Here is a 20,148-nt window from a genome sequence, read left to right on the forward strand (position 1 = left end):
TATGCAAATAACCTGTGAAATGTCCAATGAAGCATTAGCATATTCAAGCTGTCCACTCTATTCATGAGTGGGAGGCACAGCCGCACCCCCAGTGCATGACTGACAGCCTGTATAATGATGTGAGGCTGTATAATGATGTGCTTCCTGGTGCTGTTGGCCACGCCCCCTGCAGCCTGTGTGTGCATGTGTGTGTGTATAGGAGAGATACAGCAGCTCCAGGCAGCCATGTTACAGCAGAACATGTCAGATTCATGTGTAGCTGATGTCTGTGTCTCTCACCTGTATATTAGGAGGATGCAGCATGTCAGCAGATGCAGCACACACACTAGCCATGCTTTACTATACTTTACACACAGAGAAGGGGGAGGAGAGGGGAGGGGTAACAGGGGTGACATCACTGCCTCTGACCATGTGACCAGCCTCATTTACATGATAAAAAATAGATGATTTTACAATGAATAATGTATGAAATAACTAGATAAAGGCTGGGATGGATCCTTGTGAGCTGCTCCAACAGGTAGAGGTGACAGGACTAGTGGCAGAGACCTGATGACAGGTGTCCTTTAAGAAAGGGGCGCACAACCTTTATCATGGGCCGCATTGTCATACTGCTCACATCAGGGGGCCCCACTATCAACTAGAACACTAGATGCACCAAAAAACACAGTAGAGCACACAAGCCAACCCAGAGACCAAACACTGCATTTGTACAATAACTAATAAAGATCCCAGTACGTACAGCCAGCATTAGAAGACAGAGCAGAGCAGTAGATTGTACTCGTCAGACGTACTCATTACTACCTGGCCTCCTGCTCCAATAAGGGCTCCCATTATTGATGGCAGTGCTTAATGGTCTCTGTGAGCAACAGTGTGCGGGCCACAACCCAAGGATCTAGGATTCCTACACACAGGAAGTGTACGGGGTGCAAATGGTGCTGTACACCTTTGTTGTGTGTCACTGGTGGATGAGCTCTGCCCAGTCAAAGTAGTAAAACAAAAATAGTAAAAGACTGCCCAGGACGGACACACAAGCAGGAATATGGCTTGCTCTATCTTATGTGTCTCGGCCAGTTGGCTCATGCACAGGGTCCATATGGTATGGTCCCTATACAAGTAAATGGGGATGTGTGCTATCTATAGTTAAAATGGCTACCACACATCTACAATCCTACTCCTAAGCATAAGCTCCTACAACTATCGCAAGGAGCCTGACTAATGATAAATTCATCACATTAACTTTTCATAATGTGATCTCATAGGAAGTGTAATTGCAACACCCCTGACAATATATTGTCAGAGGGGTAGTTGCGAACAGTGCCCTGTACAGCCTAGGAGCTGACAGAGGGAGTTAACTATACTAATGTTATTATTCAATTGTATTCCTTTATGTGAACTGGAGTGTGATTGGAGAACACCACCTGACCAGGGAATAACAAACCCCCTAGACAGTAAGTTGCAACTCTTGGAATCCAGCTCCCCTACCAGAGAGACCTTAGAGCCATGTTCTTAGGCCTCAGCACTGAATATAGAGTTCACAGACTGTCAGTGACCAGAGAGATAGTGTGACACACCTCTAGTACTGCACACAGAACACCCAGGACAAAGCTGCAGCTTCCATACCTGGACACAGCTACCTCCCAGCCTGCACCTACTACCAGGCTCGTGAATCTACTCCTGAGGATCACTCTCCATGACCACTCCAGTAATCCGGAATCTCCAACAATCCGGCATCTGTAACCAGATTGTTTGGCTTGTTGCCTGCAGTTGTTCGAATAAAGAACCGTGAGTTATTTTTGCACAACGTTGCCTCCCTTTGTTCCCTGAATACGGCTGTAACACCAAGAGCGCCCCATCCGTTACCCAGGGACTCATACTACGGACATTAAAGGGGTTGCCCAAGGGAGATTCAGTACATCTCCCTCTACATTTTCTTGCACACACCACCTGCTGGAGACCTCCCAGGATGTAGGACAGCCCTCTGGTCCCCATACCAAGCACCTTGACATCAGCGCGCCTAGACCGCAACCGCCAGCCACTCTGGTATTCTGGGCCCTGGCTGCTGGTGGATGTTGCATAATTATATCAATGCAAGGCATCTAGCAGAAGCATCTTTGGGTTCACCATTAAGTCAGTTGGGCATTTGATAAACACTCTGCCAGGTTTGCTTGTCAAATAGGGATGTTTCAAAAAGGGTGGGTACAGGTGGTTGTGTTGACCTGCTACATATTTTTCAGCTCCCGAGCCGGCTCGGTGCAGCGGGGGTAAGCAGGTAATGGTTATTGTAACATTGCGAATCAGCCCTCTTAGGCCTTGTCAATTCGGTTTAATGCACTTTATTTGTGAACGTTAAGATAATAAGTTAATATGCACTGTTTATATGTTTTACACGTTTGTTAATAAAATAGGCTGCTGAGGCCTAATTTATACAACGTCACGCAGTTGTCCGTGTCCATTTATTAAAAAGGATGGTACATTAAGTTAGGAGGCATGTGTTTTATCCAATAGGTCAGTGTGGGATTTGGTGCACCCACTGCTGGACCAGGGCTGCCACCTCCACCAGGACAATTACTACACCAGCACTACCCTGTTCAAATGCCTTGCTTCGAGAAATACTGCGGCATATGGCACTGTACGCAGAAATCAGAGAGGTCTCCCTAAGTCACTGCTTGGGCAAAAAATGAGAAGGCATTAGAGCAGGGCAGTATGCAGCAACTCTGTATTGTGTGTTAAGAGAGAGGTCCTTGTATCGACAGCAATACATTGGCACACCAGCACCCCTGCCCCAGTATGAGGACCAGTACAGAAACCCCCAAGCCTGACTGCACACAGGATTATAACAAGTACATGGGAGGGGTTGACTTTTTGAAAAGGTGCTTCAGCCATAAAACGTCATGAAGAATCAAGGATAGCACTATATAATTCTTACATGTTATATATGTGCAGGCCAGAGGGGAACTTTCCTGGAATTTTAAGAGGTGGTTATTAAGTATTTTCTTTTTGGAGACCAGGAAGGGGGAGTGCCGGCACTTCTGGAAACAAGGTCACATCACGTATTGTACCAGGGCAGCACTTTCCAGGAGAAGCTCCCCTAACTGTCAAGAAAGGAAGGACACAAAAAAGGTGCAGGGTGTGCTCCTAAAAAGGCATTTGGAAGGACACCATTTACCATTGTGAAACATGCCCAGAAAAACCAGGACCATTTATGAAAGATTGCTTCCGTATTTATCATACATCCCTGGACATTTAGATGTAGATTTTACCCTGATGTACTATGCACAGCTTATACATAATGCCGCATGCCGCACCCTCCCTTCTAAGCACAGCCTATAGATTATTGGCCCATGTGGGGTATTGCCATACACACAAGAACATGCTTGTGGCAGGAGCATGTTCTCTAATTGGGGTCCACCTGTGGGGTTAAAAACTAACTGTACCCCTGGATTAAATCATGGAGGGGTGTAGTTTCCAAAATAGGGTTAGTTCTTAGGGGTTTCTTCTCTATAAAGAAGATGAATGGCATCGCGTTCATAACCCGACGCTAGCGCACAGGGGGCGGGGCTCGGGCCGATTGTATTTGCATTTCCAGAGAAACACATGCGATCGGGTTATCAATCACATGCGTTTAATAGACCGCACCCGGAGGGGTCTATTTAGGGGAGGTTTCCTCCTTTCTCCACCTATCAAATTCTCTTTGCAGATTTTTCCTGTCCTTTGGTGATGTCAGAGACAAGTGGTTATAAATCCCCAAGCAATCAACCCTTGGTACTATTTAGCCTTTGTAACCTGATGAAGCCAGGTTGCAGAATATTTCAGGGAAGCTTTTTAAATCAGCACAGCTCCAATAACCTGGGTGTACTGCATAAAGAGGGCACTTTTCTTTGGGATAAGTTGTTGGAGTCCTTACAAAATTAACTTTTCCCTTCTACAGCTATGATGGATGGGTCACAGGTTGTAGAATGTGCATTACAGGTAACAGTAAAGCATTAATATGTGTGCCTGCTCAATAAGATAGAAAGAAATCCTCAAAAAATAAATGAGCAAAATCTGGCTTATGATCTGCAATGTTGTGCTGTATCCAGATTTACATGTGGATTTACTTGTTAACTCATCTGAGATAACCCCTTAGGGCACAGGAGGGTTAGTACCCACATTTGTTATCTCATAATCACTGATGGCTGAGATTACAAAATAATTAATTTGGATGCAGGAATATTTTCGGAACCTCCAATTATAACCTACTGAGTTATGCTAATCTTGGATAAGCAAGTGTCAAATCCTCACCGACTCTACCAAAGGTCTATTTCTCCAAGCAACTAAGGTTTATTTGCAACCTGCTGTGTGAGTGGCTTGTCATCTGTGCTTTTTCTACATGTGAATAGAGCCAAGCCTGATTGGATCCACAGCTCGCAGCTAGCGAGGGAGCAGAAATAGAGTTCAGCTTGTAATAATCATATAAACAGAAGGATAAAACCATACCATGTGAGACTAAATACAGCAAGGAAACCTCTAAAACTGGATATTTATATTCATTGTGAGAAAGGTCTAGAAAAATGGCTACCTGGGGCTTCACCTGCTAAACAACTGTCTAAATATATACAATTCATCCGGCTGTCACATCATACCCGAGAATGGAGCAGAATGTAAGGAAGTTCACAGTTAGAAGGTTTTTCTCTGTATATTTGCATAAGAAACCCAGAACAAAGACCTCCAGCTTTAGTAGATATGAGGTAAGTGCATATTGTGATGCGGGGCTAGCAGTAATAAGAATATATACTTGCTTCTAAACTTGCTTTTCAACATTGCAACCCAGATTTGTCTCACAAACAGATTTGGCGAACAAAGTAATAGTCAAATAAAGTGGATCTTTAGTTCAGTATATTTACTATGCAGTATCAATGATCATTCATGCTTTCTGTAGTGATTTACATTATCTACAAAAATATAAATTCATATGAAATATTTAAGCAGATTTTGAATATGGTAAATGACATAAATGAAAAACATGTATAATTTACTACATTGCATGAATTCAGTGGATAGAGGCAAGGAAGACAGCAGGAGTCCAACACTATAATCACTTATTTATAAGGATGCACTTCCAGTCTCAATTTAAGATCTCTGGAAAATGGAGGGTCAAATGTACAGGCGGTCCCCTACTTAAGGACACCCGACTTACAGACAACCCATAGTTACAGACAGACCACTCTGACCTCTTGTGAAGCTTTCTGAATGCTTTACTATAGTCTTAGATTGCAATGAACAGCTGTAAGGGGTCTGTAGTGAAGCTTTATTGATAATCCTTGGTGCCATTACAGCAAAAAATGTTTAAACTCCAATTGTCACTGGGGCCAAAATTTTTTTTGTCTGGAACTACAATTATAAAATATACAGTTTCGACTTACATACAAATTCAACTTAAGAACAAACCTCCAGACCCTATCTTGTACGTAACCTGGGGACTGCCTGTACTATCTATCTATCTATTCAATAAACTTGTCACTATTTTGGACTGGACTGGTATGTGCTGCCTCATTTTCTCCATGTGTAATTAAAGCTCTATTGTCTGAAGTTTAGAGGCGCTGCACCCCCCTATTTATAGGGGTTCTTGAACATTGTGCTGCTGTAGATTTTCTTTTATCTTCTTTGTTTAAAAACGATATTTGAAATTTTTGTTGATTTTTGATCATGTCTAATGACAAGTAACTACACAGGGATATGTATGCTATGTTATCAACATCATATAAAAATAATATGGTTTTAAATTGCCTGACAAGATGAGCAATACATGAGCTGCACTAAGAACTTAACATTTGTACAGTACCTGTTATATAACACTTGCATATTGTACTATTAATATGCAAACACATTGTAACCAACACTGTATTGCTGAGAACATGATTCACCACAAGCACAGAATCACAAGATTTCTACTGTGTGTGATCACGGATGTGAAAAGTGCCGTGCCATGGATTGATAACTTTGCTGGGGACTGATTGATATATGATAAACAGAGCTCTTGCTTCACATTTTTGGACCCTTTTAACGCATGCATTTTTAAACGGACTGAAACCGCATGCTTTAAAATGGTCCAAAACATGATGTGCAGCATCCCCCTCAGGGTGCTGCCACACTTTGCATTCTTGAACCGGTTTAGGACCGTTTTTAAATGGACTGAAAACACATGCTTTTTTAACCCCTTAAGGACACAGCCAGCTTATAGCTTAAGGCTCAGTCTCATTTTTTGTATTCTGATATGCGTCGCTTTATATGGTTATAACTTTTGAACACTGTTACTTATCTAAAAGATTCTTAGATTGTTTTTTTCCCCACATGTTGTACTTCATTTTAGAGGTAAATTGTGGCTGATAAGTTTTGCGTTTATTTACAAAAAAAAGAAAAAAATTATGAATCTTTCAATTCCATTTTCGAAATTCGGAATCATTGCGTTTTCAGGTAGATAGATTTAACACCTAAATAGGTTGCTGAATGCGCATACATTTCCCATATGTCTACTTTACATTTTCATAATTTTTGAAATGTCTGGATAATTTATTTTGATGTCACGCGGCTTACAAATCGAATATTGGTTTTCCGTATTTTCAGCATTGACTATTATGGGGATAAATTTTACTTCAAAAACCCTGTATAACCACCCCATTTTCAAATCTGCACCACTCAAACTATCAGAATCAGCTTTTAAGAAGATTGTTAACCACTTGAGATCTGCATAGTAATTGAATCAAAATGGAGGTGAAATTTAGAATGCTCAAATTTTGACAGTTATACCTTCATTTAGTCCTAAAATTTACACATTTCCGAAAGATAAAAAGCAAAAAAAATTATTGGGGTTGTTGTGATGGCATTATTTTTGCGGGATGAGATTTTTTTCCAGTGTTACTATTTTGGGGTTGGTATCCCCTATTGTTGAAAATGTAGGAACTTTTTTTGAGGGCAGGAGTTTTTTTTTTTGTGTTCACCTTATAGCCTAATAATCATGTTATCTTTATTCTATGGGTCGATTCGATTACCGGGATACCAGACATGAATATAGTTTCTTACGTTTTACTAAATATGCCAAATAAAACCCCAATGTGGGGTAAAATCAATAATTTTTGCATTGCTGTCATCCAAGTGGCATAACATTGTTACGTTTATAGCTAAGGAGCTGGTGGATGGCTTGTTTTTTGTGGGGCATCTTGTACTTTGCATCGGTATCATTCTGCAATGACTTGATGATTATGATTTTTATTGCATTTTTTGTGGGATTCAATAGGTAAAAATCATAATTTTTGGCAGTTTTTTTTTTAGTTTTTTTTACGGCATTCATCGTGCAGGTTCAATAATGATTTACTTTTATTCTATGGGTTGTCACTAGAGATGAGCGAGCACTAAAATGCTCGGGTACTCGTTATTCGAGACGAACTTTTCCCGATGCTCGAGTGCTCGTTTCGAGTAACGAGCCCCATTGAAGTCAATGGAAGACTCGAGCATTTTTCAAGGGGACCAAGGCTCTGCACAGGGAAGCTTGGCCAAACACCTGGGAACCTCAGAAAAGGATGGAAACACCACGGAAATGGACAGGAAACAGCAGGGGCAGCATGCATGGATGCCTCTGAGGCTGCTTAAATGCACCATTATGCCAAAATTATGGGCAACAGCATGGCCATGACAGAGTGACAGAATGAAGCTAGATAGCATCTAAAACATCCAATAATTGACCCTGACACTATAGGGGACGGCATGCAGAGGCAGCGGCAGCAGCGGAAGGCTAGAGAGTGGCATGGCGACATACCCTAAATGGACTCAGGCTTCAAACCAATGGGTAGCAGAGAGGAACCAAAGGAGGTGAGCAAGAAGCGCTCAAATAATATTGGTACATGATAAAAGTTTGCCAGTATATTTTGTGGATTACACAGCAGGGTGGCGACAAAGTTAACATGGAAGCCATGAAAACAATCCAAAATTCTGCCTGACACAGCTCGTTTGATAAGGGGACGATGTATGGAGGCAGTGAACTAGTAGTAGATTAAAGGTGCTGCAGTTAAAACTATGTTAGTTGGTTCTTGGCATGGAGCTGGCGCTCCGCTGCCAGGCGAGCTTTCGCCAATCCAAGCCCCTGTCTCTAGGCTACTCCCCAAACAGCACTTCTAAGAACCTTTCGGATAAGATCAAGTGTAGTAGCGTTCTTATAAGTTTGGGATATGGCGGGTGAGGGGAATGTAAACATCTGCGCAAGAAGCGCTGAAATAATATCCGTAAATGAAAAAAGTTTTCCAGTATATTTTGTGGCTTACACAGCAGGGTGGCGACAAAGTTAACAAGTTTGATGTGGAATGCCCTGCAATAGCTCTTGGGCGGTGTGCCTTTTATCACCTAGGCTCAGCAGTTTGAGCACCGCCTGCTGTCGCTTAGCAACGGCACTGCTGCTGTGCCTAGAGCTACCGACTGATGGCGCCATGCCCACGGATGGTAATTCGGAGGAGGAGGAGGTGGAGGAGGGGTGGAAGGATTTGGAGGTATAGTAGGCCTTTGAGACCTGGACCGAGGTAGGCCCCGCAATCCTCTGCGTCGGCAGTATATGACCAGCCCCAGGGTCAGACTCGGTCCCAGCCTGCACCAAGTTAAGTGTAGTAGCGTTCTTATAAGTTTGGGATATGGCGGGTGAGGGGAATGTAAACAGATGCGCAAGAAGCGCATGATGCGCATGGAGCTGGCGCTCCGCTGCTAGGCGAGCTTTCGCCAATCCAAGCCCCTGTCTCTAGGCTACTCCCCAAACAGCACTTCTAAGAACCTTTTGTATAAGATCAAGTGTAGTAGCGTTCTTATAAGTTTAGGATATGGCGGGTGAGGGGAATGTAAACAGATGCGCAAGAAGCGCTGAAATAATATCCGTAAATGGTAAAAGTTTGCCAGTGTATTTTGTGGATAACACAGCAGGGTGGCGACAAAGTTAACAACTTTGATGTGGAATCCATGAAAACAACCCAAATTTCGGCCTGACAAACCTCGTTTGATTTTTCAAACCAGAGGAGCAGGTAGGTGGCCCTCCAGAAAAATGGAATAGATTGAGTGCCTGTATGTGGCAGTCCCAAAAAATTGTTTAAAACAGAGGACCGGAAAGGTGGCCCTCCAGAAAAATTAAATGCATAAAGTACTATACCTAGAGCCAGTGGGCCCTGTCAAAAAACAGCCAGTTTCCTCTGCTTTACTGTAGAAAGAGGAGGAGAAGGAGGAAAATGAGGAGGAGGAGGAGTGGATAAATTATTCAGGTTGAGCTTCCTTCACCTGCTGGAGATTTGAAATTAGGAGAAATCCATGCTTTATTCATCTTGATAAGCGCCAGCCTGTCAGCGCTGTCAGTCGACAGGCGTGTACGCTTATCGGTGATGATGCCACCAGCTGCACTGAAAACCCGCTCTGACAAGACGCTAGCGGCAGGGCAGGCAAGAACCTCCAAGGCATAGAGCGCCAGTTCGTGCCACATGTCCAGCTTTGAAACCCAGTAGTTGTAGGGAGCTGTGTGATCATTTAGGACGATGGTATGGTCAGCTACGTACTCCCTCACCATCTTTCTGTAAAGATCAGCCCTACTCTGCCGAGACTGGGGACAGGTGACAGTGTCTTGCTGGGGTGACATAAAGCTGGCAAAAGCCTTGTAAAGCGTACCCTTGCCAGTGCTGGACAAGCTGCCTGCTCGCCTACTCTCCCTCGCTACTTGTCCCGCAGAACTACGCACTCTGCCGCTAGCGCTGTCAGAAGGGAAATACTGTTTCAGCTTGTGCACCAGGGCCTGCTGGTATTCATGCATTCTCACACTCCTTTCCTCTCCAGGGATGAGAGTGGAAAGATTTTGCTTGTACCGTGGGTCCAGGAGAGTGAACACCCAGTAATCGGTGCTGGAATAAATTCTTTGAACGCGAGGGTCACGGGATAGGCAGCCTAGCATGAAATCTGCCATATGCGCCAGAGTACCAACGCGTAAGAATTCACTCCCCTCACTGGCCTGACTGTCCATTTCCTCCTCCTCCAACTCCTCCAACTCCTCTCCTTCTGCCCATACACGCTCAACAGTGTAGGACTCAACAATGGTCCCCTCTTGTGTCTCGCCAACATTCTCCTCCTCTTCCTCCTCATCCTCCTCCACCTCCTCCGATATGCGCTGAGAAACAGACCTAAGGGTGCTTTGGCTATCAACAAGGGAATCTTCTTCCCCTGTCTCTTGTGAGGAGCGCAAAGCTTCCGACTTCATGCTGACCAGAGAGTTTTTCAACAGGCCAAGCAGCGGGATGGTGAGGCTGATGATGGCGGCATCGCCACTGACCATCTGTGTTGACTCCTCAAAGTTACTCTGACAGATATCAGACATCCACGTCCACTCCTCATTGTAGACTTGAGGAAGCTGACTGACCTGACTACCAGTTCTGGTGGAAGTTGACATCTGGCAGTCTACAATCGCTCGGCGCTGCTGGTAAACTCTGGATAACATGGTCAGTGTTGAATTCCACCTCGTGGGCACGTCGCACAACAGTCGGTGAGCGGGCAGTTGGAGGCGGCGCTGCGCTGCCCTGAGAGTGGCAGCATCTGTGCTGGACTTCCTGAAATGCGCACAGATGCGGCGCACCTTCGTGAGCAAATCAGACAGATTGGGGTATGTCTTGAGGAAACGCTGAACTATCAGATTTAACACATGGGCCAGGCATGGCACATGTGTCAGTCTGCCGAGTTGCAGAGCCGCCACCAGGTTACGGCCGTTGTCACACACAACCATGCCTGGCTTCAGGTTCAGCGGTGCCAGCCACAGATCAGTCTGCGCCGTGATGCCCTGTAATAGTTCTTGGGCGGTGTGCCTTTTATCGCCTAGGCTCAGCAGTTTGAGCACCACCTGCTGTCGCTTAGCGACGGCACTGCTGCTGTGCCTAGAGCTACCGACTGATGGCGCCATGCCCACGGATGGTCGTTCAGAGGAGGAGGTGGAGGAGGGGTGGGAGGAGGAGGAGGCATAGTAGGCCTCAAACACCTGGACCGAGGTAGGCCCCGCAATCCTCGGCGTCGGCAGTATATGACCAGCCGCAGGGTCACACTCGGTCCCAGCCTCCACCAAGTTAACCCAATGTGCCGTCAGAGATATATAGTGGCCCTGCCCGGCAGCACTCGTCCACGTGTCCGTGGTCAGGTGGACCTTGTCAGAAACGGCGTTGGTCAGGGCACGGATTATGTTGTCTGACACGTGCTGGTGCAGGGCTGGGACGGCACATCGGGAAAAGTAGTGGCGGCTGGGGACCGAATACCGAAGGGCGGCCGCCGCCATGAGGCTGCGAAAGGCCTCGGTCTCTACTAGCCTATAGGGCAGCATCTCCAGGCTTAGCAATCTGGAGATGTGCACATTAAGGGCTTGGGCGTGCGGGTGGGTTGCACTATATTTGCGTTTCCGCTCCAGCGTCTGGGGTATGGAGAGCTGAACGCTGGTGGATGCTGTGGAGGATCGTGGAGGTGACGATGGGGTTTTTGTGGCAGGGTCCTGGGCAGGGGGCTGACTATCAGCTGACACAGGGGAAGGAGCAGTGGTGTGCACGGCCGGAGGTGAACGCGCTTGTTGCCACTGAGTGGGGTGTTTAGCATTCATATGCCTGCGCATACTGGTGGTAGTTAAGCTAGTAGTGGTGGAACCCCTGCTGATCCTGGTTTGGCAAATGTGGCACACCACAGTCCGTCGGTCATCCGGTGTTTCCTTAAAGAACCTCCAGACTTCTGAAAATCTAGCCCTCGCCACAGGAGCCCTCGCCACGGGAGCTTCACTAGTTGACACATTTGGCGCTGATGCACCAGCTCTGGCCCTGCCTCTCCGTCTGGCCCCACCACTGCCTCTTCCAACCTGTTCTGGTCGAGGACTCTCCTCCGTCTCAGAAGCACTGTGTTCACCCGGCCTCTCAACCCAGCTTGGGTCTGTCACCTCATCATCCTCCGATCCCTCAGTCTGCTCCCCCCTCGGACTTCCTGCCCTGACAACAACTTCCCCACTGTCTGACAACCGTGTCTCCTCATCGTCGGACACCTCTTTACACACTTCTTCCACTACGTCAACAAGGTCATCATCACCCACAGACTGCGACTGGTGGAAAACCTGGGCATCGGAAAATTGCTCATCAGCAACCGGACAAGTGGTTTGTGACTGTGGGAAGGGTCCAGAAAACAGTTCCTCAGAGTATGCCGGTTCAAATGGCAAATTTTGCTGGGAGGGGGAAGACTGGGGGGGAGGAGGCTGAGGTGCAGGAGCTGGAGGAGTGCCGATTTCGGTGACATGGGTGGACTGCGTGGAAGACTGACTGGTGGACAAATTGCTCGAAGCATTGTCGGCAATCCACGACATCACCTGTTCGCACTGTTCTGGCCTCAACAGTGCTCTACCACGATTCCCAGTAACTTCAGACATGAACCTAGGGAGTGTAGCTCTGCGGCGTTCCCCTGCTCCCTCATAAGCAGGTGGTGTCTCACCCCGCCCAGGACCACGGCCTCTGACCCCTGCAGTAGTTGGACGCCCACGTCCCCGCCCTCGTCCTCTACCCCTAGCCCTCGGGTTAAACATTTTGAAAATGAGAGTTATAACTTGTATTTTTTTTTTAACTTTTTTTTTTGTTTTTGTTTTTTTTTTGTGTTTTTTAGTTTTTAACCCCTTAAGGACGCAGCCATTTTACAGCTTAAGGCTCAGCCCGATTTTTTGGATTCTGACTTGCTTCGCTTTATATGGTTATAACTTTTGAACACTGTTACTTATCAAAACGATTCTGAGATTGTTTTTTCCCCACATGTTGTACTTCATTTTAGTGGTAAATTTTGGCAGATAAGTTTTGCGTTTATTTACAAAAAAAAGAAAATGTGATGAATTTTTTGAAAAATTTGCCATTTTCGAAATTCTAAATCATCACGTTTTCAGGCAGATAGATTTACCAGCTAAATAAGTTGCTGAATAACATTTCCCATTTGTCTACTTTACATTTTCATAATTTCTGAAATATCTGGATAATTTATTTTGACGTCACGCGGCTTGCAAATAGAATATCGCTTTTCCGGATTTTCAGAATTGACTATTTTGGGGATAAATACAGTTTTGAATGAAATTTTACATATTTAGCATCAAAACCCCCTATATAACCAACCCATTTTCAAATCTGCACCCCTCAAGCTATCAGAAACAGCTTTTACGAAGATTGTTAACCCCTTGAGATCTTCATAGTAATTGAATCAAAATGGAGGTGAAATTTAGAATGGTCATATTGTTCCCTTATACGTTCATTTAGCACCAAAATTTACACATTTCCAAAATATAAAAAGAGAAAACCCACCATACAATTTGTTCTGCAATTTCTCCTGAGTACAAAGACCCCCCACATGTGGCCGTTACTTGTTTTATGGGGGCACAGCGAGGCGCAGAAGGGAAGGAGGGCGCTGCAGCTGCCAGGAATTTAGTTTCCTCATTGGCCCCTTTTGAAGGCTATAAAATTTTCGCTTTTTCGTTATTGGGGCCATGTGACGGCATTTTTTTTGCGGGATGAGATGCTTTTTCCATTGTTACCATTTTGGGGTTGGTATCACCTATTGTTGAAAATTTAGGAACTTTTTTTGAGGGCAGGAGTAGAAAAGCATCAATTCTGTACTGGATTTTTGACTTTTTTTTTTTTGGTGTTCACCGTATAGACTAATAGTCATGTTATCTTTATTCTATGGGTTGATACGATTACGGGGATACCAGACATGAATATATTTTCTTACGTTTTACTAAATTTGTCAAACAAAACCCTAATGTGGGGAAAAATCTATAATTTTTGTATTGCCATCTTCCAAGTGGCATAACTTTGTTACGTTTTTGGCTACGGAGCTGGTTGATGGCTTGTTTTTTGCGGGACATGTTGTACTTTGCACCAGTATCATGTCTGAGTACATATGGTTTTTTGGTCGCATTTTATATCATTTTTTGTGGGATTGAAAAGGTAAAAATCATAATTTTTGGAGGGTTTATAACAGTTTTTTTTTACGGCGTTTATCGTGGGGGTTCAATAATGATTTACTTTTATGCTACGGGTTGTTACGGACGCGGTGATACTATATATGTGGGGTTTGTGTTATGATTTAGACTTTTTTTTTGAGTTATATGTCTCTTTATATGTTTTGGGGGTTTGGGGCATTTTTAGTGATTTATGACTTTATTTTTTTATTGAATAACTTTTTTTTTTTACTTTTTCACTTTTATACCATGGGACATGAAGAAGCAATCTTCTGATTGCTTCTTCATGATAATATTCTGCAATACTCATGTATTGCAGAGTATTATCAGTGTCAGCCTATGCACTTGCATAGGCTGGCACTTTGCCAGTAAGATGACGTCACAGACGCCATCTTACTGGCAATTCTTGCTAGTAACTCTGGGGTCCAGATCGGACCCCAGAGTTACTATAGCAACGATCGGCGCCCCCCGAAAACGGTTCGGGGGGGCCGATCGTGGGGGAAAGACCCCCCAGATACTTGTTAGATGCCGCGGTCGCGCTGACCGCGGCATCTAACGGGTTAAGCACCCGCGATCGGAGACAACTCCGATCGCGGGTGTTACACTCGGGTGCCGGCTATTAGTTACAGCCGGCACCCCGTGTTTTCCGATGCCGGTTCGGCTCTGATCCAGAGCCGAGCCGGCATAGGAGCCGTGGCGGATATATCCGCCACTGAGCGCTAAGTCACTGCGCTCCGTGGCGGATATATCCGCCGCGGAGCGCGAAGGGGTTAAAACCAAACGATGCTATCCTATTGCTATGGCTATTTTCTAGCCAAGTATTACAGCACACTACTATGCCAGATGAGATGACGCTGAGTTATGAAAAAAATAAACGTAAAATAAAAAAGGAAATGGCAGACTGTGCCTAGTTGAAATACAACCCCGGGCCCTAATAAATTTTCCCACTTCGGTCTTTGCGATGGATATGTGCGTCACTAAAACACAGTGGTCGCAAGTCTGACTCCAAATTGCTCCCAATTTGATAGTAGATGCACTGCAGCAAGTACAGCCACCAGCAGATCAACCAGAAATCAAATATATATAACGCTACTGTAGGCGTAATTAAGCCGTTTGTATTCTCCTATGGCTATTTTCTAGCCAAGTATTACAGCACACTACTATGCCAGATGAGATGACGCTGAGTTATGAAAAAAATAAACATAAAATAAAAAGAAACTGGCAGACTGTGCCTAATTGAAATACAACCCCGGGCCCTAATAAATTTTCCCACTTCGGTCTTTGCGATGGATATGTGCGTCACTAAAACACAGTGGTCGCAAGTCTGACTCCAAATTGCTCCCAATTTGATAGTAGATGCACTGCAGCAAGTACAGCCACCAGCAGATCAACCAGAAATCAAATATATATAACGCTACTGTAGGCGTAATTAAGCCGTTTGTATTCTCCTATGGCTATTTTCTAGCCAAGTATTACAGCACACTACTATGCCAGATGAGATGACGCTGAGTTATGAAAAAAATAAACGTAAAATAAAAAGAAACTGGCAGACTGTGCCTAATTGAAATACAACCCCGGGCCCTAATAAATTTTCCCACTTCGGTCTTTGCGATGGATATGTGCGTCACTAAAACACAGTGGTCGCAAGTCTGACTCCAAATTGCTCCCAACTTGATAGTAGATGCACTGCAGCAAGTACAGCCACCAGCAGATCAACCAGAAATCAAATATATGTAACGCTACTGTAGGCGTAATTAAGACGTTTGTATTCTCCTATGGCTATTTTCTAGCCAAGTATTACAGCACACTACTATGCCAGATGAGATGACGCTGAGTTATGAAAAAAATAAACGTAAAATAAAAAGAAACTGGCAGACTGTGCCTAATTGAAATACAACCCCGGGCCCTAATAAATTTTCCCACTTCGGTCTTTGCGATGGATATGTGCGTCACTAAAACACAGTGGTCGCAAGTCTGACTCCAAATTGCTCCCAATTTGATAGTAGATGCACTGCAGCAAGTACAGCCACCAGCAGATCAACCAGGAATCAAATATATATAACGCTACTGTAGGCGTAATTAAGACGTTTGTATTCTCCTATGGCTATTTTCTAGCCAAGTATTACAGCACACTACTATGCCAGATGAGATGACGCTGAGTTATGAAAAAAATAAACGTAAAATAAAAAGAAACTGGCAGACTGTGCCTAATTCTACTCAAACCCCTAATAAATTTTCCCACTTTGGTGTTTGAGGTGGATATGTGTGTCACTAAGAGCTAAACACAACGGTAGCAAGTCCCTCTGCTAATTCCTCACAATATGGTACTAGCTGCAAATAAAAAAAAAAAAATTATAACGTTATTGTAGCCCTAAGAAGGGCTGTTGGGTTCTTTTAGAATCACTCCTGCCTAACAGTAAGCTAATAGAACACCCTAACGCTTTCCCTGAGCAGCAGCAGCTCTCTCCCTAGCGGCATCCAGACAGAGAATGATCCGAGCAGCGCGGGCAGCGGCTAGTCTATCCCAGGGTCACCTGATCTGGCCAGCCAACCACTGCTATCTACGTGTAAGGGTACCACGTCATGCTGGGTGGAGTGCAGAGTCTCCTGGCTTGTGATTGGCTCTGTTTCTGGCCGCCAAAAAGCAAAACGGCGGGAGCTGCCATTTTCTCGAGCGGGCGAAATACTCGTCCGAGCAACGAGCAGTTACGAGTACGCTAATGCTCGATCGAGCATCAAGCTCGGACGAGTATGTTCGCTCATCTCTAGTTGTCACGGATGTGGTGATACTGTATATGTGTGTTATGTGTGTTTTTAGTGTTATATGTCTCTTTATATGTTATGGGGCTTACTGGCTGCAATAGCAACAATCGGCTCCCCCCGAAAATGGCACGGGCGGGGGGGGGGGGGCGCGGGTGTTACACTGGGGTGTCGGCTGTTAGTTACAGCCGGCACCCTGTGTATCCCGACGCCTGTTCGGTTCCGAACCAGAGCTGAGCGGCGGATATATCTGCCGCTGAGCGCTAAGTCACTGCACTCAGCAGCGAATATATACGCCGCATTGCGGGAAGGGGTTAAACTGTTGCGTTTTGTAAGCTTGCCATGTGTTTGGCTGTTTTTTTTATCTGTTTTACAGCTGCCTACACTTCTAGAAATGAAGATAAACAGGTTCAAAGCAGCCAAACGCATGGTAAACATAAATGACCCCCATAGGGTTTTACATTATACCTTTCCACCTCTGTTTTTGGCTTCAAACACTGATTCAAAATACTGATGAAATACTGACTGTGTGAAAGTGGCCTAGTACAATAGCAGTGTAGTGTTTGGAATTAAAAAATTTAAAATCCCATACATACTCTGTGGAAAAATTGCAAGTAAGTTTTTGCTGCAGATTCTGAATTCTACATGGACGACGTAGCAGTGTAGACTATAGGATTTATGTAATGTTTAGAGAATCGCCCAGCTTTATGCTAGTGGTTGTGTATGAAAAGGGCATCATGTTATCCTTTTGGTTTAGTGTAATTTTTTGACTTGACTGTGTTTGATCTGGATGTAAGATACAGGGCGGATTTATTGTCCCATTGGTTTCTTTTACTATTTTTTGGGACCTTTTCTTCTCAATTGAGACATATATGTTCCAGGTGAGACTTACAGTGAATACTCGAGTATGGACTTTCTTTCATGTTATTTTGCTCCATTTACAATTGCTTTGTTTACTATTCTCAGATTGCCATAGCAACAGGTTGGTGCCTTTGTCTGTTTCTACAGTGTTCCCATAAGAAATGTGAGCTGCACAACTCTTATCTGCCCATATTATAAGTACTCAAAATATACTCAATATATGGTAGGAGCAGAAGATAAACTTATTGAAAAGCATTCTCCATCCACATTCAGCCAGTCCAAGCACACACGAGTACTTCCTAATAGACAGAATTGTATAATGTGCACGTTTTCACAAATAGGTGTCTGACCTCAGTAATATCCTGTTAAGCTGTAAGCAAGAATTCTCTATGATTAACTTTATAGCTTAAAGGACGTCTACCATCAGGTTTACTGATGGTAGATGTCCAAACATACCTGCTTGTCCATTAGGAGATGGCAACGTCTTTAGTATCTTCAGGGACGTGGGAATAATTGGAGAAAAAGATGTCTTTATAAAAATATGAAGATGAGCCATGTGCTCATTTAGGCACACCACACCCCCCACTATGCACAAATAATCTGTTTTCGCAGAGCTGGAAGGTGCTCCAGTGACGTAGCTGGAGCACCTGCGGCTCATCTTAATATTGTTATAAAGGCGTTTTCTCCACTTATCCTGGACGTCTCTGAAGATACTAATGATTTTTCCATCCCCTAGATTAAAGGCTGAGCAGGTAAGTTTGGACATCCATCATCAGGTTTACTGTCCTATAAAGGACATCTACCACCTGGATGAAAGATTGTATGCAAATAAGTCTGAGAGGCACCAGGCTCTATTAAAACCTATCTATCCGTTAAGCTATAAAGTTAATCATAAAGAATTCTATGATCTAGTGGGTCACGGGTTGGCCAGCTAGGGGATGCAAGAAGAAGGGAGGCCACAATAAGATGGAGCACTCCTGGTACACATGTTGTTAAGTGATCACTGGGGAGATTGTAAAGAGAAGGACAGGGAGAGAGGGGTTATGAATAACAAACTCAAAGGGGCATATTTATCAGGACCTCTGCGCCACGCCAGGCCCTGAAATAATCGTAAATGCTAGCTTATTGCAGAGGGCGCCACCAGCCGGAAGAGGGCCGGCATGGGGGGTTACTGTCCCCGCGCATGCGCACTCGCTGCTGCCGGCGACTTTTCATATGCTGGCGTAGGATAAACGCTGCGCAGCCGGCTGCCCCAATACATCAAGAGGCAGAAGCCCCATAGTCTCTTTATTCCAAGACTCCAAATACAGTAATGGTTACAGGCTGAGGTCCGAGGTATCTGATGGTTGGATGTAGTCTGGTAGTAGCACACAGGCCATATCCAGTACCTTGAGGCTTGGAGAAGTAGTAAGCTGCAGAGGAGCAACTTTAGGTAGACTCGGTAAGGGAGAGGCAGAGCTGAAGGCCTCATAGAGGGTAAGCAATCTGTGGGGAGAGAACTCTCTATGATTTTTATGTAACTTCGGCCAGAGGGAGTATTAATAAACTTCCACTCAATGCATCCCCTGTGTAAGTCCCCTAGTGGCACAGTAAAAAAAAAAGTTTAAAAGAATAAATAAAAATTAAAAACCCCACAAAAATAACCAATTTCCTCACATATAATTATGTTTTATGCTATATAAACAAATAAAATAACCTCCCAACAAAATTGATATGATTGTGTCCGTAGTGATCTTGGCCAATTACATTATTAGTGGATGGTGAGACGATTATTTGAACATTTCCATTACTACATTCGATGCTGGTGGATTGGATCTCTTTGCATCTTACTAAAAGAACAGGGCTGGATTTGCTGAGTCGTCTACCCAGGTGTGTGAGCAACTACCCATTCACGACCTTTACATTATTATACACGTAATGTGAAGGGTATAGAAAATAAAGAAAACAATTAAAAATTGCAGATTTAATGCTTCCTACCGCCCAAAAATATGTAATAGAAAGCGATCAAAAAGTCAGATGTACCCAATAATAGTACCAATCTAACCAAAAAATAAAAACATAGCTCTCAGAATATGGTGACACATAGGCAAATACAGTTTTCTTAAAGGGAACCTGTCACCATGGACCTCAGTTTTACTAAAGACAGGTTACAGAAGCCCATCACACCTGTATTGCAAATATGCCTTTGTTTTCTCTAAGCATTTGCATTACAATATAATTGTGTGTTATAATTTACCTGGCTTCCTGACAAAATCTTCTATTTAGTCTTAGGGTTTAGCTTTGGTTTGGTTGCATTTCAAAAAACAACATGTGACTTGTCTGTGCTGCAGACTGCTCAACTCTCAGCCCCTACCTTTGTGCTCCTGTACAGCTCCCTCACTGATGTCAGCTCAAAAGCTGTGAGCTCTGTTCCTGTGAAGGAGCACAAAGGGCTGAGAGCAGAGGAGTGAGCAGCACAGACAAGTCATATGTTGTTTTTTTGAAATGGATCCAAACCAAAGCCCAACCCCTGGGACTAAACAGAGGAA

At 44.3% G+C, this 20,148-nt stretch overlaps 1 protein-coding gene across 1 annotated transcript in view; it reads left to right on the top strand.

Moving 5' to 3' along the window:
* The first annotated feature begins 4,220 nt into the window (after positions 1-4,220).
* The window catches only part of RPS6KA2 (ribosomal protein S6 kinase A2), a 123,465-nt gene continuing 107,537 nt past the window's right edge, over positions 4,221-20,148 (top strand). The window contains exon 1 of the mRNA XM_072141275.1: positions 4,221-4,727. Within this exon, the coding sequence (XP_071997376.1) occupies positions 4,629-4,727 (99 nt within the window). The 5' untranslated portion in view covers positions 4,221-4,628. The remainder of the gene's footprint in view (positions 4,728-20,148) is intronic.

Source organism: Engystomops pustulosus, chromosome 3, assembly GCF_040894005.1.
Source record: "Engystomops pustulosus chromosome 3, aEngPut4.maternal, whole genome shotgun sequence".
In the NCBI taxonomy this organism is placed as follows: domain Eukaryota; kingdom Metazoa; phylum Chordata; class Amphibia; order Anura; family Leptodactylidae; genus Engystomops; species Engystomops pustulosus.